The 21,289-nt window shown below is 38.8% G+C and overlaps 1 protein-coding gene across 1 annotated transcript in view; it reads right to left on the bottom strand.

The window, feature by feature from the left end:
* Stxbp3 (syntaxin binding protein 3) overlaps positions 1-20,182 on the bottom strand; it is a 73,546-nt gene extending 53,364 nt beyond the window's left edge. The window contains exons 1-3 of the mRNA XM_070006171.1: positions 20,052-20,182; positions 5,070-5,119; positions 4,068-4,149 (exon numbers count right to left, since the gene is read on the bottom strand). Of these exons, the coding sequence (XP_069862272.1) occupies positions 4,068-4,149; positions 5,070-5,119; positions 20,052-20,100 (181 nt within the window). The 5' untranslated portion in view covers positions 20,101-20,182. The remainder of the gene's footprint in view (positions 1-4,067; positions 4,150-5,069; positions 5,120-20,051) is intronic.
* Positions 20,183-21,289: the final 1,107 nt, after the last annotated feature.

Genomic DNA, 21,289 nt, shown 5'->3' with positions numbered 1-21,289 from the left:
AGACTCTTATCTCCAATTAACCACCCAAAAACCAGAAGTACAGCTGTGGCTCAAAATGGTAGAGCACTAGCCTTGAGTGAAAAAGCTCTGGGACAGCATCCAGGCCCTGAGTCCAAGCCCCATGACTGACCAAATAAATTTTTTTCAAGGAAAAATTTAATTTTTTTTAAAAAATGAGGATTTTATAATTCCTTTAATTATAATTTTATCTGAAAAAGGACTAAGATTCACAGGCATAGGGAAGCAGTTCAATGACACAAGATATTCTTTGCATATACAAGGTCCTGGGTTCAATCCTCATGTCCCTCCAAAAAGTAAAAAATGAAAATAATAATTAAGGTTTCATATACGTTAATTTACTTCCACTAGTTAGTACTCCAAATGAAATGTCTAACACTTATGCTACATATACTAGTATGTTTAGGGAATAATGTACATGCTATATAACTGTGAAAATTAAATCTGCTTATTGATAGCAGAAAATGTCATTTCTCAAACTCACTGAAGAGTACCTATGTGTTAAATGATTTTTAAAGTCTTTGATAATGAAAAATGAATAGTCTAATTTCTAATCTGTTTTTAAAAGATTTTAACTTAACCAAACCTGCACTGCAGTAGCAAATACTAAAGTAACACTTTTCCCCTCATGTATTTTTTAAAAGATACATACTGATCATTTTTATAAATGACTGGCATACAACAGGGAATCTGACCACAGAACCTGCCCATGCCAAGTCTAACAGATGGACTCTCAGTGAAACTTGGAGGATAACGACTCTGGAAAATAATAATGACTAAGCCAGAACAAACCTAGATGACTCTGGAAAATATCAAGAACATTCCATAGCTGTGCATTCTATCCAAGAAAATGTTTCTCAAAAAAAAAAAAGGTCTTTCTGTGGCCAAACAAATTTTTAAAATGAATACTGCATTGTTACCTTGGGGGATCTACATGTACATTGTTATATTAAACCCTTTAAAAGGTACCAATAACACTTGTTGTTTGTCCTTGATACTATTTTCCAAGCTTATTGGCCACAGAATCCTTTCCTTGAAGAATATGGTATCAACATTGCAAACACAGTAAGAAATAATGTTCTCTAAGGGGCAAACAAAAACTCCTAGGTCATAATATAGCTCTGTCACTTCATAGTGTGTTCATACATTTGTCAAATGGTATTCACTCTTGTTTCATATCAGAATGACCTATGGCAATGTAATTTTTTAAAAAAACTCACAACAAACTAATATCAATCAATATTTCACTTATTTAACAAAAAAGTCAGGGCTTTAATCTTCTAATTTCAAGTTTTAGAGTTTTTTTTTTCTTTTTGCCCCGATAATCTTTATATCATTAAAAAAACAACAACAAAAAAACTTGGGCTGGAAAGGTGGCTCAGTGGTAGAGTGCTTGCTTCGCATGCATGAGACCCTGGGTTCCCATTCGTCAGCACCACATAAGCAGAAAAAAACCGGAAGTGGTGCTGTGGCTCAAGTGGTAGAAGCTCTAGCCTTGAGCTAAAGAGCTGAGGGACAGCGCTCAGGTCGAGTTCAGGCTCCATGACTGACCAAAAAAAAAAAAACTTAACTTGCTGTTTGCTTATTTTTCTTTTTTGGTCCTAGCACTGGGGCTTGAACTCACACTTGTACTTGCTCAGTTTTTCTGCTCATAACCGGCACTTTGCCTGAGCCATACTTTGTGCTTGAAAACTGAAGAGTCTCTCAGATTTGTCTGTCTAGGCCAACCTTTGAATTTAAATCCTCAGATCTCAGCCTCTTGAGTAGCTAGGATTATCAGTGGGAGCCACCAAAACCTCAATACCTTGCTTTTAATTTTCTGCAACTATACATGTAACGACAAAGATATTTACACCTGCATACTTATATACATTTGGTTTGTATACGCAAACATATATTTCATATATAGAGATGAAAATTTGAAAGACCTTATAATATTTATTTCTTAATATGTATAAGGATCAGAAAGGAAAACATGAATTAAACATTTCCAGAGTTAATACCTTTAAGGAAACTCTTTAAGGCTGACACATCCATCAGCAAATGTTTGTTATTAGTAATTTATCAGTCATCCACCTAACTACTTAACACGTTACTTCATTCTATTTTTATAATAATCCTATGAGATAGGCATAGTTATTTGCATTTTATTGAGGGGATGCAGGACTCAGGGAGGTAGCCTCAACTGGTATGTGGATAAGCTATGTTTCAAAACAAGGACTCTGGAGCTGCAGAACCCAGACTATTAATCATGCTATACTTCCTCTCCTAAATTTCATCTGTAGTGATATGCTCAGTAAGCTTTCCTCCATTTGTTTTCAAATCAATTCTGTTTTCCTATGAAAGGTCATAGAAAGCACATATTTAATATGCAATTGGCAACAAAGATTATTTTATGCATAAATATCAAAACAAATATAAAGTCAGAGAATACTCTCTAAAGAATCTTAGGTTTACTTCTGAGCCAAAGAAATTAGGAATGACTAACCAGATGTGGTGGCTCATGCCTGTAATCCTAACCATTCAGAAAGCTGGCACTGGAAGGATCATGAATTGAGGCCAGCTCAGGCAAAATGATTGTGTAACATCTCAATCAATATAAAGTTGGCTTTGTTACTAGCAGCTATTTTCCTAATGACTCAGGAAAGCACCAAAGTTCAGGCCAGTGGGGACAAAAAGTAAAACCCTATTTGAAAATGATAAAAGCAAAAAGGGTTGGAAGCATAACTTAAATAATAAGCACCTAGATAGCAAGTGTAAGGCTCAAAGTTCAAACTCCCAGAAAAAATAGTATATTAGGATCCAACATATAAAAAAATTACATCTGACTTCAAGTGTTTTCCTATTGCAAATGGGGAAATGGGTGTATTTATCTGTGTTTATAGGGCTGTTAAAAAGATCAAATTTAAATAAGTTAAAGAATGAGTTAAAGATAATATCATCATAAATGTTGCAAGATATTGATATTTTCCCTAGAAGGTAATATGGATTAATATTTCACTAACATAAACCTGGACCACTCATGGTATAATGATTATTTTCCCAAATCTGTATTTTAAGTTTTCTTTCTAGAACTGATTTAAAATTTTAATTATCTCATTTCCAGGTAATAAAAATAAAAATTAAAAAATAAATTTACAAAATCAGCATCATATATTTTCAAGTATGTATCAATATTAATTTTAGACCATCAATTTAGAAGCTGGGAGTATAGCCCAGTGGTAGAACTCTTTGTATGTACTCATTACTAGGTTTGATTCCTAAAACCAAAAAAGAAAAAAGAAAACCACAAGCAAAGTTAACTGAGTGTATCAATAACAAAACTGTTAAACATTAAAAAACAACCACCACCAATACCACCACACAGGCTGAGGATGTGGCTTACTGGTAGAGTGATTGCCTTGCCTGCATGAGGGTTCAATTCCTCAGTACCACATAAACAGAAAAGGCCAGAAGTGGCTCTGTGGCTCCACTGGTAGAGTGCTAGTCTTGAGCAAAAGAAACTCAGGGAGCCAGGCGCCAGTGGCTCACGCCTGTAATCCTAACTACTCAGGAGGCTGAGATCTGAGGATCTTGGTTCAAAACCAGCCCAGGCAGGAAAATCCGTGAGACTCTTATCTCCAATAAACCACTAGAAAACTGGAAGTGGCACTGTGGCTCAAGCGGTAGAGTGCTCCCCTTGAGCTGAAGAGCGCAGGGACAGCGTCCAAGACCAGAGTTCAAGTCCCATGACTGACCAAAAAAAAAAAAACAAAACTCAGGGATAGTGCTCAGGCCCTGAGCTCAAGCCTCATGACTGGCAAAAAAAATTAAAAAAAAAAAAAAAAAACCTTCAATAAAGCAACTGACTTAGTCTTAGTTAATAACACTTAATAATGTCTCATTTGGCAGAAAAACTGACTCTGAAGATTCATAAAGAAAATGTCAAATTTGCTTATGTCATAAAAAATAAAACATAGCCTTCTTTTAAAAAAAGATTACTGACAAAAATTTCTTAATTCTTCAGCCTTCCAATTTTTAAAGTATTCACGAGAATTAGTAACACTTACCAGTTATTCCCTCTTCTAGAAGATCTGTCATTTTGCAACATGATGCCAAAAGCTTAGTGGTAAATTCATCTAAAAGCATTATCTTAAACATAAATTAAGAAATAAGTATAAGCATCTAATTGCCAAGAATTCACAAAAGACAGAATTTCAGATCTTGAATCTATTCAAACTTATCAATCTTTTATAACATAAAATTAAAATATTAGTACAGTATATGAAATGACCTCAATTCATGTTTTGGCTCATGATCTAGAGATTTTTCTCACTATACATATACATATAGAATATGTGTATGTATTTTACTTTGAAGGGCGTTTTCATTTTAATACAATGTTCAACATCAAATTTTCTTAAAATAATAAATTGACACATTGTTTCAAGCACTGTTCACTTATTTTTTTCTGGCTACCCTATGAGTTATCATCCTGATTTTGTTTCATATATAATTTTTCTTTAAATGGGGAGAGTTTGGTTAAAATAAGGGCACTTTTGAGTTAACGAACAATTTACACTTGTGTCAATAAGTACATCACCATACAGAAATGTTGTCTTTCTTTAATGAGTCCTAAGCATTATGCTATGTGTTGAGAACACTTAACAGGTAGTAACAGGCAATTATAGTATAGCATTCTACTTTATCTACTAGATAAAATACTATACTAGTCTCTTGGGAATAGAGTAAGGGAATAGTATAAAGAACTAGGTAAGATTGGAAGGTTGGCTGATCAGAATTTGCAAAGCCCTTAAGAGAAAGTTGAGCCATTTATTGGTTGATTATTTTTGGTGCTGCAGATTTAATCTAGGTCATGCTTAGCAACATGCCAGACCACTAACATCCCCATCTTAAAGATAAGAAAACAGAGGCAGCCAAAGGTTGTATTGTATTACCTGCCCAAGGAGCCATACTTATTCAATGATAAAGTTAGGATTTAAAAGCAAATAGTACATGTCCAAGTTCTCTAATAAAGGCCTCAATATAAGGGGAAAATATTCAAATTTTACCTTCCATTCTCCTTCTTTCTTGCAGTCGTCAAACACAGCTGACTTTATCTCTGTTTAAAACATAAGAATTATGATTTAAATCAAGTTAGATAAATATCACACTACTCAAAAGATCCAAAATACCTGAGAAAAATTCCAAGTTGAAAACTAGTTAAACTATATAAAAAGTACACACAAAGTAGACCCTTGATATGCATCAATATATGGCTCTAAGGAGATTGCTAAGAAAAATTATTAATATTCACGATAGTTTCAGTACTCTAAAATTAATCAAATTTACCGTACCATAATGCAGTAGGTCTGACTATTCATAACTGGAAATCTCATAGAGTAGGCTACATTCTATTCACTAAAACTGCTCATCAAAAGATCTCGCTGGGCACTGAGGGCTCATGCCTGTAATCCGAGCTACTCAGGAGGCTGACATCTGAGGATTGTAGTTTGAAGCCAGCCCAGGGCAGAAAAGTCCCCCTGAGACTCTTATCTCCAATTAACTGTCAAAAACTGGAAGTGGCTCAGTGTCTCAAAGTGATAGAGAGCTAGCCTTCAGCAAAAGAGCTCAGGAACAGTACCCAGGCCCCAAGTTCAAGCCCCACAACCAACAACAATAAAAAAGTTAGATATTTCATGCTCCTTATTTCTAATATTGCAGATGTTGGATTCATTTCTCCTGTACTGCTACCTTTCAATAAATCTAAAACTTTTGCCCAAATTAAGCACATTTATGAGGCTTTGGGAGCTTGGGAAGGATTATCAAACTTTTACTTTGCTTTTGGGGAGGCTATTTTTACACTGTTAAGGGCAGGGAAATAATCAGAAGATCACACAGTGGTTTAAACACAACTAATGCTTTAGACAAAAACATGAAGCATCTCAAACAGAACTGATATTAAACTAATATGTTACTCATGTTTCTGAATTAGTTTCACTCTTATACTTCACATACGCTGAAATTTGAAGACCTTTTATTTGTTCTAATTAGATTTATCTGTGTCTTTCTCTTTAAGAAATGAATGCCGATGGAATTTATAATGGATCAGATTTGGAGAAAAGGCAGAAGTCATCCTATTAACAGTCTTTGAAACTGCACTATTCACTATAGCCAGGTTATGGAAACAGCCTAGGTGCCCTTCAATAGACAAATAGAACAAGAAAATGTGTGTATACATATATACAGCTATATACACATATACACACACAATGGCATTTTACTCATCCATCAGATAGATTGAAATTATGTCATTTGCAGGGAAATGAACAGGCCTAGAAAAATTATGTTAAGTGAAATAAGATTCAGATAAAGGATGCGTGTTTACTCTCATATGGAAGTTAATCTAAATTATAAATATATATGTAAACATATAAAAGATCATAGGCATATACATACGCTAACTAAAGTATGGCAGCTGCAGGGGAGAATTCCAATAGTGTGTTTCCCTTCAACAATGAAGTAATAATATTCAATGTACATATGTGAACATGGCACCAGATAAATTGAGGGGATGTATGATATTGGGAGAGAAGAGGAAGAGTGATGAAAAAGATGACATTGATCAAGATGCCTTATACTCAAACTGACATGTTGGATTGAAACTCTGTGTATAACTACGTAAAGATAATAAAATTTAAAAATAAGAGAAAGAAAAACTTTTTAACCCACTGCCCTAGTAGATAGAAACTAGACCTGGTAGCTACTGAGCATGTGATATGTGATAGTCTGAACTGCAATGTCCCGCAAGCACAGTCTATATATGAGAGGGTACAGCACATAGTATGATTAAGGTCCTGGGTTTTATCTCTAGCACTACCAAAATCAACAACAACAAAAATTACACACACACACACACACACACACACACACACACACACACACACACACACACACACACACACACACACACACACACACACACACACACACACACACACACACACACACACACACACACACACACACACCAGAAAACAACAAAAAAATCCACAAAACTTTGAAATGAAAAAAGCAAATTAACTTTTAAATTACGTATTTAGATAACATTTTGCATACATCAAGTTGAAGAGAATGTATTTGTTTTGTTTTGTTTTTGCCGGTCCGGGGCCTGAACTCTGGGCCTGGGTGCTTTTCCTCAGCTCTTCAGCTCAAGGCTGGTGCTCTACCACTTGAGCTACAGCACCACTTCTGGCTTTTTTTTTGCTTATGTGGTGCTGAGGAATTGAACCCAGGGCCTCATGCATGCAAGGCAAGTGCTCTACCACTGAGCCACCTTCCCAGCCTGAAGAGAATATATTGTTAAAATTAATTTCACTCTTTTCTCTTTACTTTGTTCAATGTGGCCACTAGAAAATTTTAAATTTCATATGTGGTTTGCATTATTTTTTCAGTGGTACTGAGGATTAAATTCAGGATCCTGCTCCACTTTTGAGCCACATATCTCTGGTCCTTACATTTCAATTCTATTGAATAATACTGCCTAAGAATCTAAGGAGCAGGGCACCGGTGGCTCACGCCTGGAATCCTAGCTACTCAGGAGGCTGAGATCTGAGGATCACGGTTCAAAGCCAGCCCGGGCAGGAAAGTCCATGAGACTCTTATCTCCAATAAACCACTAGAAAACAGGAAGTGGCGCTGTGGCTCAAGCGGTAGGGCACTTGCCTTGAGCTGAAGTGAAGAGCTGGGGGATAGCACCCAATCCCAGAGTTCAAGCCCCAAGACCAACAAACAAAAAAAAGAATCTAAGGATTCGGGATGAGAATGTGGTTTAGTGGTAGAGTTCTTGCCTACCATGCATGATGCTCTGGATTCGATGCCTTAGTACCACAGAAACAGAAAAAGCTGGAAATGATGCTGTGGCTCAAGTGGTAGAGCAAAAGAAGCTCAGGGAAGCCGGGCCCTGGTGGCTCACACCTGCAATCCTAGCTACTCAGGAGGCTGTGATCTGAGGATCATGGTTCAAAGCCAGCCTGGGCAGAAAAGCCCGTGAGACTTTTTTTTAAATTAATTAATTAATTTCTTTATTTATTTTTATTGTGAAAATACTGTACAGAGGGGTTACAATTACATGGGCAAGATAATGAGTTCATTTCTTATCAGGCATTGTAGCCTCCTTCTTTGTTTCCCCTTCCCATCCCTTCCCATCCTCCCTCCCCTCCCACTCCCCCTAACCAATGCTACCTGCTCAATTTAAAGACAATTACTGGGCTGGGAAGGTGGCTCAGTGGTAGAGTGCTTGCCTTGCATGCATGAGGCCCTGGGTTCAATTCCTCAGCACCACATAAACAAAAAGAAAAAAAGCTGGAAGTGGTGCTGTGGTTCAAGTGGTAGAGTGCTAGCCTTGAGCTGAAGAGCTGAGGGACAGTGCCCAGGCCAAGAGTTCAGGCCCCACGACCGGACCCAAAAAAAAAAGAAAATTACTGAACTCTATTATCTATTATCGCAGCATTCTAAACATGAATACACCTCAAGACTATTGTTTTACCTTTGCTCTGCCTATATTACATTCTTCTTTAGACATTAGGTTCTTTGCCAAAGTTTCATCTATCAAGATCAGTCCTTCAGTATTTATTCAAGCTCATCTCTCCTTGGATTTCATTCAACTATAAAGTACAGATTTAAGCATTTATATGCCTCAAATTGAGATTATAGTTCCCTAAAAACTGCTGTCGGCTTCATTTCTGAAAACTGTGGGTTATTTTATGAATCACAGCCTCTGGATATTCCCTCTTTCCATTCAGTACCTCCATTAGGCAGTACTGATTGTTCTTCTGATAGCTGACCGTTATTTTTTACTGGTGCTGTTACCAGCAACACCTTGATTTCTTTTTTTTTCTTTTGTAACAATGCCAAATGTCAAGATTTATTACAATACATATAACAAAACAATGTTATTGCCATGAAAGAAGACAAATAAAAGTGAAACCAAAGATTTCTGAACAGATTTATGCACACATGGTGATTTGATTTGTACAAAAGAACTTGGCACTGCAAAATAGAATGATCAATTTTAGTAAATAATGTTGGGCGATTGGATAGCATTCCAGTCACCAGTTAAGTTTTTTTTTTTCAATCACACTTTTTTTTTTTTTGGTCAGTTGTGGGGCCTGGACTCTGGGCCTAGGCGCTGTCCCTCAGCAGTTCAGCTCAAGGCTAGCACTCTACCACTTGAGCCACAGCGCCACTTCTGACTTTTTCCATTTATGTGGTGCTGAGGAACTAAACCCAGGGCTCACGCATGCAAGGCAAGCACTCTACCACTGAGCCACCTTTCCAACCCTATTTTTATTTTTTATTGTTATTATAGAGGTAATGTACAAAGGAGTTGTAGTTATATAAGTCAGGTAATGAGTACAATTTTGTTTTTTTACCAGTCCTAGGGCTTGAACTCAGGATCTGAACACTGTCCTTGAGGCTTCTTTTCCTCAAAGCCAGCACTCTACCACTTGAGCCACAGCACCACTTCCAGCTTTTTTTGTTTATGTGGTGCTGAGGAATCCAACCGAGGGCTTCATGCATGCTATGCAAACGCTCTACTGCTAAGCCACTAAGCCACATTCCACTGCCACTGCCATCTTTCATATGAACCACATCGAGAGCCCAGATGGCTTCCTCTGTTCATACCATTATTTCAATAGGTAAAGTGAGTTAGGGAATATGATAAACTGTCAGGGAACCTCAACAACAAATAGAGCACAGGTAGGTAATAGAAATTGTATACAGGGAACAACTACTACTGCTAGGATGTCCAAGTCCAAAAAGTTGGTGATTACAGGCATCTTTTGGTACCTATGGGGGGTTGGTTCCAAGAACCTCCATGGATACCAAAATCCACAGGTAAAAAATGAGTAGTGTTTACATCTCACCTGTGAACACCTTCCTGTGTACTTTAAAACCATCTCTTCATTAGTGAAAATACCCACCACAATGCAAATAATGAACACTTTGATTCTTATCATCTCTAAACGAACTATTGCAACAGACTCGTATTTGGACTTTTCTGTTTTCCACCTTCAACCCTTTGCCTTCTCAATTTTCACATTGCTGTAGGTCAGCTTCCTAATACACAACCCTTCTGTTTACATCTATATCTACCTTAAAAGTCCCTCAGATGTTCACTCTTGCCTACGAAATAAAATCTAAACTCTACTTATTCAATGTCCTCCCATAACTAGCTTCTGCCTCATTTCTAAACTGATTTTCCACAAGTCCAAATGTCACTCAAAGACCTATTAATACCAACTCTCCTATCTGCTCATTTTGTTTCTTTGAAGTATAAAAGAAAATATACTTAAAATGGTAATGTCAACGCAGTGAAAATACTGGAAGAAAGAATAAGGTATTGTGTGTACAAGAACATGAGCAATGCTAATGGTATGTTCAGAAAACATTGAATAAACCTGATAATAACAGTGCAAGAGAAACTGGTTTGCCTGGAAATAGGAAATAATATATGAATAATGGAGTCTTAAAGGAAATAAAGCAAATAAAAAAGGCAAACTGCCTGCTAATGAGCAAAAGCATCAGTCCTGGAGTTTGAGGTCCAGACTCTTAACAACTCTTAAACACACACACACACACACACACACACACACACACACACACACACACACACACACACACACACACACACACACACACACACACACACACACACACACACACACACACACACACACACACACACGCAAATCATATGGAAACCAGAATGAAGAAACAAGTACTGGATCATCTGTACCAACTCTTTGCTTCCCACTCCAATTTATTTCTCAACAGCATAGTCCTTTTTCTAACTTCTGGGAGTCTGTGGTGTCATAATCAAATTGCTACAAGAAGGCATCAGTTTACACACATTTCTATCACTGCTTTTTTCCCTAAATATGTTTTATGGATAGTCTCCAAATACAGTATCAAGATATAAATACAGTATCAAGATAAATACAGTATCAAGATATTCTTAGTAGGGACTGGGAATGTGGCTCAGTGGTAGAGGGCCTGCTTAGCATGCAGGAAGCCCTGGGTTCGATTCCTCAGTACCACATAAACAGAAAAAGCAGAAGTGGCACTGTGGCTCTGTGGTAGAGAGCTAGCCTTGAGCAAAAGAAGCTCAAGAACAGTGCTCAGGCCCTGAGTGCAAGCCCCAGGACTGGCAAAAAAGAAAAAAGAAAAAAAAAGAATATTCCTTAGTATAGGTATAATATACTATTCAATAGTCTCCTATTTGCTAGACTGTTTGCCATTCTGTCTCCAATTGTACCACTATGTTACAGTAAGAATCTCTAAACATACATATGTAAGTGGAAAGACCCACAGTGAGATTGCTGACATCACAAGGCATCTGTCTCTTATTTTACTAAACTGAAACTTTCTCAAAAGTCATTAACAATTCGTATTCCCATCAAGAAGCTTCCCACTACTACATGAAATTAATCACCTGATTTTTGCCAATCTTATGGATTAAAAATGATATGCATTTCTCCAAGTCAAAAACAGTCAACTAAATGACTTAATCTGCAAGTTGCCTGCTCATTTCCTTTGCTCATTTTTCTACTGGGTCATTATCTCTTCCCAATCAATTCCTAGGCATGGAAGTGGCGCTGTAGCTCAAGTGGTAGAGCGCTCGCCTTGAGTTGAAGAGCTGAGGGACAACGCCCAGGCCCAGAGTTCAAGCCCCACGACCGACAAAAAAAAAACCAAAAAACTATATAGAGCACTCAATTCCTAGGCATTCTCTAAATATTGAGTCTTTCTGTCTTATATATGTTGGTATTTTCTTCAAATCTATAGTTTAGCTCTTGATTTGTTTATTGTGTTCTACTATTCTACAAAGAAACTTACAATTTTTACATAATAAAATTTTTTACAGCATCTGGATAAGGTTATCAGTTAATTTTTTTTTTTTTTTTTTGTCGGCCGTGGGGCTTGAACTCTGGGCCTGGGCGCTGTCCCTCAGCTCTTCAGCTCAAGGCGAGCGCTCTACCACTTGAGCTACAGCGCCACTTCCGGTTTTCTGGTGGTTTATTGGAGATAGGAGTCTCACAGTCTCTCCTGCCCGGGCTGGCTTTGAACCGCGATCCTCAGATCTCAGCCTCCTGAGTAGCTAGGATTACAGGCGTGAGCCACCAGCGCCCGGCTCAGTTAATTTTTTTTAAGTCTAACCCATATTAGCCTACAGTTTCTCCATATTCTATTGCTTCACTTTCTGTATTTTAGATTTTTAATGCATAGTTTATTTTAATACACTAATGATGTACTAAGATGTTTACAGTCAATATAACAAAAGGTGGAGGTGTGGCTCAAATGATTGAGCACCAGCCTATCAAGTGCAACAACCTGAGTTCAAACCCCAGTACCAAAATAAGAGCAAGGAATGATAAGAAAACATGTCAGAGCAAAAAGGCAAGAAACAATCTATAGAATGTCATTAAGCTAAAAAGAAAACTAATGTTAAGTATTTATATCACAAATAAAACATATAGCACAAGAAAAATATAGCACAAGAGAAAACTAACAAGAATGCAAGTAAAAATAAAACATAACAAATTAAAGACCTAAAAAATGGAATTATGAAAGAGTCAAGATGGGCGGGGGGATAGTCTAGGCTGGATATAGCAACACATGTCTATAATTCCAGCTAGGCACATGTCTGTTATCCCAGCTACTAGGGAACTAGCAATAAGAGGAATGCAGCTTGAGGCTAGTCCAGCAAAGTTACTGAGATTCTATCTCCCTAAAACAAACCACGTATAGGAGACATGCCAGTGATCCCAGCTATCCAGGAGGTAGGGAAAGGAAGATCATACTCAAAGTCTGGACCTGGCAAAAGCCTGACTCTATCTGAAAAGCAACTAAAAATGAAAAAAGACTGAAGTGTGGCTCACGTGGTAGAGCAACTGTTTACTAAGTGTAAGGCCCTGAGTTCAAGGATCACTTTTTTTTTAAAAAGCAAACTGCTCATTGTTTAAATTAGTAAACTGAAATACAACCTAGACTAGAAACCAAGTCTCCCAACTATAGTATGATGTGGAGAAAAATGAGGCTTTTATAAATAATGCATAATGATGTTTTTGAAAAATAGTCAAAAGCAAAAAAAAAATCATACTGCAGGTCATAAAGGAATTAAGATTCCAAAAAAAAGCAACACATTATTAAATTCCTAATTATTATCTGATTCTGCCTACTTCTGGCCTATAACGTTCAGTTTGCAGGCAACAATCTTTATAAAGGTCAAATAAGGGGGTTGAAGTAGGAAGCAAAAGTACGCATCATAAATCATTTAAATAAAAACATAATGAACTGTGCATGAGGCTTCTAAAAAACATAGTAAAGTAGAATCGATGAAAACAGAATTACGGGGCTGGGAAAGTGGCTCAGTAGTAGAGCGTTTGCCTCGCATGCATGAGGCCCTGGGTTCGATTCCTCAGCACCACATAAACAAAAAGGAAAAAAAGCCGGAAGTGGCGCTGTTGCTTAAGTGGAAGAGCGCTAATCTTGAGTTGAAGAGCTGAAGGACAGCACCCAGGCCCAGAGTTCAGGCCCCACGACCAGAACCAAAAAAAAAAAGAAAACTGAGAATTACTACAAGAATACTAAATATATACAAAGGCAGGATTGGGTTCAGTGGTTGCCTAGCCATGTGTAAGGACCTGGGTTCAGTTCCCAGTACTGAAAAAGAACTGAAATTATACAAAGGCAAATATTAAGGCAATTATTTCTAGGTAGAAATTTCATCATTCTTATTTTTAAAGAAGATATAGTCATCTTCTAGTGTTCTTAGGAGACTGGTTCCAGAATCTCCTTCTTCCCCCAAACAGGATCTGTGAATACACAAGCCCCTTAACACGGAAGGGTGTAGTAAGCCAGGCATAGGACATAATTATAATCCCAAATACTCAGGAGCTGAGGTAGGAGGATCACTTGAGCCTATGTGTTCAAGCCAATCTGGGCACTGTAGAGATATCCAGTCTCAAAACAAATACAGATATAGAATGACACAATATTAGCATATAACCTAGGGCATCCTTCCCTATACTTTAAAGCATCTCTAGATTACATACCATACCTAATACAAATAACTTTTGTATTATTTACAAAATGATAAAAAAAAAAAAAACTATACATGTCCAGTACAAATAGGATTTTTCTTTTTTGTCGGTCATGTGGCTTGAACTCTGGGCCTGGGCGCTGTTCCTCAGCTCTTCAGTGTAAGGAGAGCTCTCCACCACTTGAGCCACAGAGCCACTTCTGGTTTTCTGATGGTTTATTGGAGATAAGAATCTCACAGACTTTCCTGCCCAGGCTGGCTTTGAACCGTGATCCTCATATCTCAGCCTCCTGAGTAGCTAGAATTGTAGGCGTGAGCCATTTTTTTCCCCTAATATTTTCAACCCACAATTAGATAAATTCATGGATATGGGACCTAATAAAGGGTTTGGAGTAAATGTGATAGAACAATGGCTACACTGAGGGAACAGGTGGAGTTTGAACTGGGGAAGTCATGAGGGTGCTTGAAAACATTCTATAGCTGTAGTTGGGTGGTAGTTATTTAGGCAAAAAAAATTAGTTATACACGACATCAGTGTACCTTATCATGATACTTAATTAAATTTTAATGTCATTTCCCTTCAAAATAGGAAAAAGCAAATAGCTTCCTTTGGGATTGTTTAATGAAGTGTGAAAATGTGGTGACTGATATTTAAGGAAGAGAAAGAAAAATCATCTGTCATGATTCCTCGTTGCCTAAAAAAGTCTATTTACCACAGCATTCACAATTGTTTTGCCTACATGTTCCTAATCTTTGCAACTAAAAAGAAGTGTTTCTTTTTTGTTGTTGTTTCCTCTTTTATAAATAATCACATATTTTTGTCATCTTTAGGGTGTATCCCAGACTTCCCCTTGCCTGGCAAAATATCAGCATCTTGCAAGAACCATCTTAAATGTCACTCCTGCTTCTGAGTATTCCTGACCCACTCTCAGAGGAAACCAACTCCTTTTCCTCTCTTCTACAAGAAAACGTCTTCATATTTGCTAATCGAGCACTTACTTCTTGTGCACCAGTCTCTCCCATTTTATTGTGAATTTCAAGAGGCCAAAGAACAGGGCAGTAACTCAATAAACAATGATTTAAATGAATGACTGTGTAAAGATTTTCTAAAAAAAATTTTTAACTGCTCAACAAAATGAGCTTAAAAGGGGAAGTGACTAGAAAAAAAAAAAAAACATAAAGATAGCTGATTACAACAAAAACAAAAGTATGTTTCTCTACCCAAGCTTTATTTTCAGAAAACTTTAAGAAGGATTTATTTAAAGACCTAAAAGTAGTTGTTTCTGGAGAGAAAGACTTAGGGTTTGGGTCAGGAAGAAGTTGACTTTTATTTTATACTTGCATCTGCTATTGCGATCTTTTTCTATTTCAAAGTTAAAAAAAATTAACTTTAATTAGCATTGAAGTTTTAAAATGAGGCCATGGCTCAAGTGATAGAGAGCCTGCCTAGCTAGCAAGCAGGAGGCCCTGTATCAAACCTGTATTAAACCTTAGTATCACACACACAGAGATTTTTGAAGGAGCATGAAAAATGTTGAGTTAATGTTTGCTATTTAAAAAGAGAACTTAAGAGTGTCACTGGAGGGGCTGAGAAGGTGGCTCAGTGGTAGAGCGCTTGCCTTGCATGCCTGAGGCCCTGGGTTCGATTCCTCAGCACCACATAAGCAAAAAGAAAAAAGCCGGAAAAAAGCTTAAGTGGTATAGCACTAGCCTTGAGCTGAAGAGCTGAGGGACAGCGCCCAGGCCCAGAGTTCAGGCCCCACGACCGGACCCCCCAAAAAAAGAGCGTCACTGGATAAAACACAAGAAGGAAAGACCTGGAGAAAAATATGAAAAGTGGAAAAAGCCTGCAATTCAACATGCAAAGAACTGTCACAAATCAACATCTATAATTTACCTATGCGCATTCTCACTAAAGTATTTAACAGATAATAATTAGATATTATACTAAACTACTGTTTATAGATGAGAAAAATAAACTGCTGAATAAAAACTCATGAATAAGGGTAAAATATCAACAATGGTTTGATTTTTACTTCATAATTGACTTAATCACTGTCATTTTTCTAATGTGGTTCTTTAAAAAAAATAAACTTCATAAACTTTTCATTTAAAACCTGCGGTATTTTTGTTACCACTTCCCAAAAGCAAGAAAAAAAATAAGCATATAAGCATAATAAGCAAATAAGCATAGAAATCTTATTTAAATATAAAAATTCATTTTATAAAAAAAAAACTTTCACACTTGAAATACAAGGTGTTCTGTTTTGTTTTGTTATGTTTATTTTCCTTGAAGGAGTTTGAAGATAGTTTTAAACCTGAATCCTTATCATGTTTTAGGTCTCAGCTCAAATGTCTCCTCATCAGATAAACTTCTGATTTACCTACCTCCAATAGCCTGTCTCCCCACTATACAATAAACTGAAACATTTATTTGTTATCTTGTTTTCTATTACCTACTTAAGCTTAAGTGTTATGTAAGCTTGAAGAGAGCTGCTATATTCCCATAGAAATTCAGTATTTAATAAATGGGATATAGGTAGTAAAACAGAGTAAATTATTTTTTTAAATGTACTGTTCCAGGGTGTAATCCTAGCTATTCAGAAGGCCAAGAAACAAGGACTGCAGTTTGAAGCCAGCTTGGGCAGGAAGGTCTGTTAGGCTCTCATTTCCAATTAAGGCACAAAAGATCAGACAGGGATGTGGTTCAAATGGCCTTGAGCAAAAGAGCTTAAAGACAGGCACCTTGGCACCAAGTTCAAGATCTAGGAACAGCACACAAGCACTACTGTTAAACTCCTGCAAGAAACAACAAGTATACCTATCTTATCAAGGTATCAGAGTGGCATCCAAGAAGGGAAAATAAATATAAGCTGAGTGAAAACGAGGAGCCATTATGGAGATGGAAGCCTATTTTGGGGACCACTAGAAATTAGGGAAAGGGTAGCATTTTAGACAGAGGACCAAGTCATCAAGATAAGATATGGAGTTAAAACAGATCATGAGTAAACAGTAAGGACTATGGGAAAAAAATCCAGATAATACAAGTGAAAGTAGGTAAGAATAGCAAGGCAGATTGGGGCTAGGTTAAAGTCTTCAAAAGAGACTTGTTTACACCTGCAATCCTAGCTAATCAGGAGGATGAGATCTGAAGATCGAAGTTCAAAGCCAGCTTAGGCAGGTAAGTCTGTGAGACTCTGGTTTGTTTTTTGTCAGTCATGGGGCTTGAACTCAGAGGCTGGGAGCTGTCCCTGAACTCTTTTGATCACTAGTGCTCTACCACATTGAGCCACAGCACCACTTCAGTTTTTGAGTGGTTAATTGGAGATGTGTCTCATGGGGACTTTTCTGCCCCACCTGGCTTCAAACCATGATCCTCAGATCTCAGCTTTCTGAGTAGCTAAAGGCTTGGCTGAAGTGCTAGCCCCAAGACTGGCAAAAGAGAGAGGAGAGAGGAGGGGGGGAGGGAAAGAGAGAGAGACTTTTTGAAATGAACTATAGGCAACTGCCCGTCTTTGAGCAAGAGAACCACACAATGATACAATAGTACTATTAAAGGAAAACTTTTCTGACAGCTATTGTCTGTGTAGACTGAAACAAGAAAAAGGAAGCCAGATAGGAGAACAGTTAAGAGTCTAATGTTTAAGACCCTGAACTAAACTTTACATATTACAGATCAAACGTTAGCATTGTAGTCAAAAAGACCTACGTGTAAACCCTAGATCTAGATTTAATAGATGTTGACAGGGTTTGCTTTAATAGCCTTATCAAGATATAATTTGCATTCTATTCAATTTATCTGAAGAATACAACTGTTTTATTTTCCCACTATATTCATGAAACCATACATCCATCCCCATGTTACCATACTGGTTTCAACAACCTCATTACTCTGAAAAGAGATTCCATTCCTCCAGTCTCCCTCTCTCTCCAGAAAGGCATTCGCTTAACACACTTTGTCTCTACATATTTGTTTACTCTGGACATCTCATATAAGTGGAGTCATACAATGTGACTGGGGTTTTACTTTGCATAATGTTTTTAAGACTCAGTGATGATGTAAAATATGTCAATATTTCATTTCTTTTTATTGTCTTATCCATGCTGCATCATGCCTTATCCACGCATCAGTGTGTGGACCTCATTTCCAATTTTGACTATATGAATAATGCAGTCATTCTAATAGCTCTGTCAATTTCAATGTCAGTGAAATACTGATATTCTCATGAAGTTTAATATATGTAAAGAATAATGCCTGGCACAGTGAAAACGTTTAAGGAATAGTAGTAGTTCGGTTCTATTTACCACAGTTTCTGGGTAAATTAAAGGTTCTTATGTTTAGCTTTCTTATCCTCACCTAATTATATCTCTAACCCAACAAAACTTTTTTATTCTTCTACCTCTTAGCTTCAACATTTTTTCAGATTCATCTTTTGTTAAATTAATTGAAAGACTCCTTTTCAAGTATGTTTCATTCAACAAATGGCAAATATTTTGTCTTTTGATTGTTTCTAGCTACACAAAATTTCTGAGAACTATTTTACCAACTTGTCTTTTTCCACCCGTTCAGTTTCTGTCTTTATCTTACACTCAGTCTAGACAGCCTGCTGTTACCTCAAATTAACAGCACAGGACAGAAACTTTCTCTCTACACTCACCCTCTAGTTTAGTTTCGAGCTATCAAGACTGCCATTATCACTTATCTCTTTTTTCTCCTAAATGCTGACTGTAAAGCACCGTGCATAACCAGAAAGTTGTTTATACAACACAATTTGGTACCTGTTTTCGTATCAGTGTGCCAGATATTTTAAACACACTCAGTTCTTAAAAGTCTACCATGTTAAGCGTGAATTACAAGCTGCCAACCTTAAAATTGAACTAATTTTAAAAACTTTTTTTTCTGTGTTGTATGTTTTATCTATCTCTTCTAAGTGCCTGAGGCTAAGCACCATCTCCGTTACTGATTTGGATGTTTACATTTTATACAAGGAATTGTTTGACTCCTCAAAGTGCTGTTAAGTTAAAATTTAAAAAAAAAAAAAGTTCCTTGCTCAACAAGTTGGAATAACGAACACTAATTAGATGTTACTCCCCCTTGTTACGACTAGACGATCATTACTTTGAACTGGGCTATGCCAAGGTGATGGTTCTTCCTGTTCGGTGACTTCATTCCTTCCTTCCCTGGCCTCCCGGGCCTGGGTCTGGAGAGATTTTTTAGGAAAAGTCACAGATGATGGGGCAGGAACACCCGTAACCAGCAAGGAGTTAGGAAGATCCGAGGCGCAGGGAGTGGCCCGGCCTAAGGGAAAGGAACAACCCTGCCTGACTACACTGGGGGCTGGCTGACAGGGCTAGAGATTCGATCTGTCCGGCGGTCCCTTCTCTAGAACTTGAGCGCCAGCCGTGGGCACCTCTAAGTGGCGAGGCCGGTGAACCGTCCGGCCACCGCGGGGTCTGTTGTTGGGGCAGATACTGAAAAGGAGGGCCAGTGAAAAACCCCTCCTTGATAAAACAAACAAACAAACACACCGGATCAGGAGAACACACAGCACCGTGGGGAAGAAAGAGGAGGGCGGGAAAGGGAGACGCAGAGCCCAGCCTGTCCGGGGTGGAGACATCCCCGGGTGGCGGGGCCGGGGCGCGCGGGCCTCGGGAGGGGGGAGGCGGCCCCGCAGGGCTCACCCCGGGCCCGGGGCTTGGGAGCCGGAGCCCCGCCTGGGGGAGGGGGGGAGTGGAGGGCCCGCCGCCCCACGAGCAGGCCGCGTCGCGGGGCGCCCCGCGCGTCCCGAGCGCAGGAAGCAGTCCTCGCGGGGACGCGGGACCCAAAGCAACAAGTGCGCGGCGCGGCGCCCCGAGGCCGCTGCGGGCCGGCGGCGGGAGAGCCAGGCCCAGCAAGGCGGCTCACCCGCCTTCCTCCTCTCAGGTCCTACCCCCCCAGCGCACTCACTCTGCCACACAACGCTCTTCAGCCCCCGTTCTGTCACCGGCGGCGCCATCTTCCCCCAAGCTGAGGAGCCGCGGCCTCCGCCTCCGGCTCACACCACCTACTTTGGCCTTGGAAGCCGGCGCTGCCGACGGCCACGCCCCTCGCGGCGGGAAGCCCCGCCCCCGCCGGGAACCGCGCCCTCTGGTGACGTCACTCGCGTCGGCACCCCACCCCCACCCCCACCCCGGGTTCCCGCCCACGTCGGGATGCAGGCTGGGCCCCACCACGAGCGGAATGCCGAGTGCAGGTCTGCTGCCCCCTGGCGGGAGGTTGCTGTAGCTGGAGGTTCCAATTACCGAAACCGCGGAAAACAAACATGTGAGCGCGCAGCTGATTGTGAACTAACAAGATCCCCGAAATTATTCATTTAAATGTCTGTCTAGATGTCTATGTCTAGCCATAGATATAACTATAGATATAGCTACATACATATCTATATATCTATACCTAGCTATCTATCGATAGTCAGATATATCTATAGATATCTATAGATACATCTATATCTATCTAGACAACAAATATCTGTATCTACAAATATGTAGATACAGATAGATATATAGATATAGATATAGCTGTATCTACATAAAATATATATCTATAGGTAGATGGATATAAATACATATATATCTAGATAACATATATCTAGAGAGAGAAAACGAGACTCTATAAAATAAATTTTTCATTCACAAAGACTTACAGTATATTTCACCCAGAAGGCAGCTCAGCAAGCAAATGGAAAATTTACTTTCTCCCAAAGTTTATTTGTGTGTGTGTATGTGTGTGTGGCCTCCTATCCTAGGGCCTGAACTCAGGGACTGGGCACTATCCCTGAGCTACTAGTGCTCTACCACTTGGGCCATAGCTGCACTTCTGGCTTTTTTTTTTTTTTGAGGGGGAGGTGCTTAATTGGAGATAAGAGTCTCACAGACTTTCCTGCCTGGGCTGGTTTCAATACCTGATCCTCAGATCTCATCCTCCTGAGTAGCTAGGATTATAGGCATAAACTACTGGAGCTCGGCTAAGAGCTAATAGTTTTAATAAAGTTTGTCATAAAAAGAAATGATAGCCAGGTGCTGGAGGCTCACAACTGTAATTCTAGCTACTTAGGAGGTTGAGGTCTGAAGATTGAGGTTTGAAGCCTGCCTGGACAGCAAAGCCCATGAGAATCTTACCTCCAATTCACCAGCAAGGAGCTGGAA

Source organism: Dipodomys merriami, unplaced genomic scaffold, assembly GCF_024711535.1.
Source record: "Dipodomys merriami isolate MVZ:Mamm:240054 unplaced genomic scaffold, mDipMer1.0.p SCAF_7, whole genome shotgun sequence".
Taxonomy (NCBI): Eukaryota; Metazoa; Chordata; class Mammalia; order Rodentia; family Heteromyidae; genus Dipodomys; species Dipodomys merriami.
This window is presented reverse-complemented; position numbering and strand designations above follow the sequence as displayed.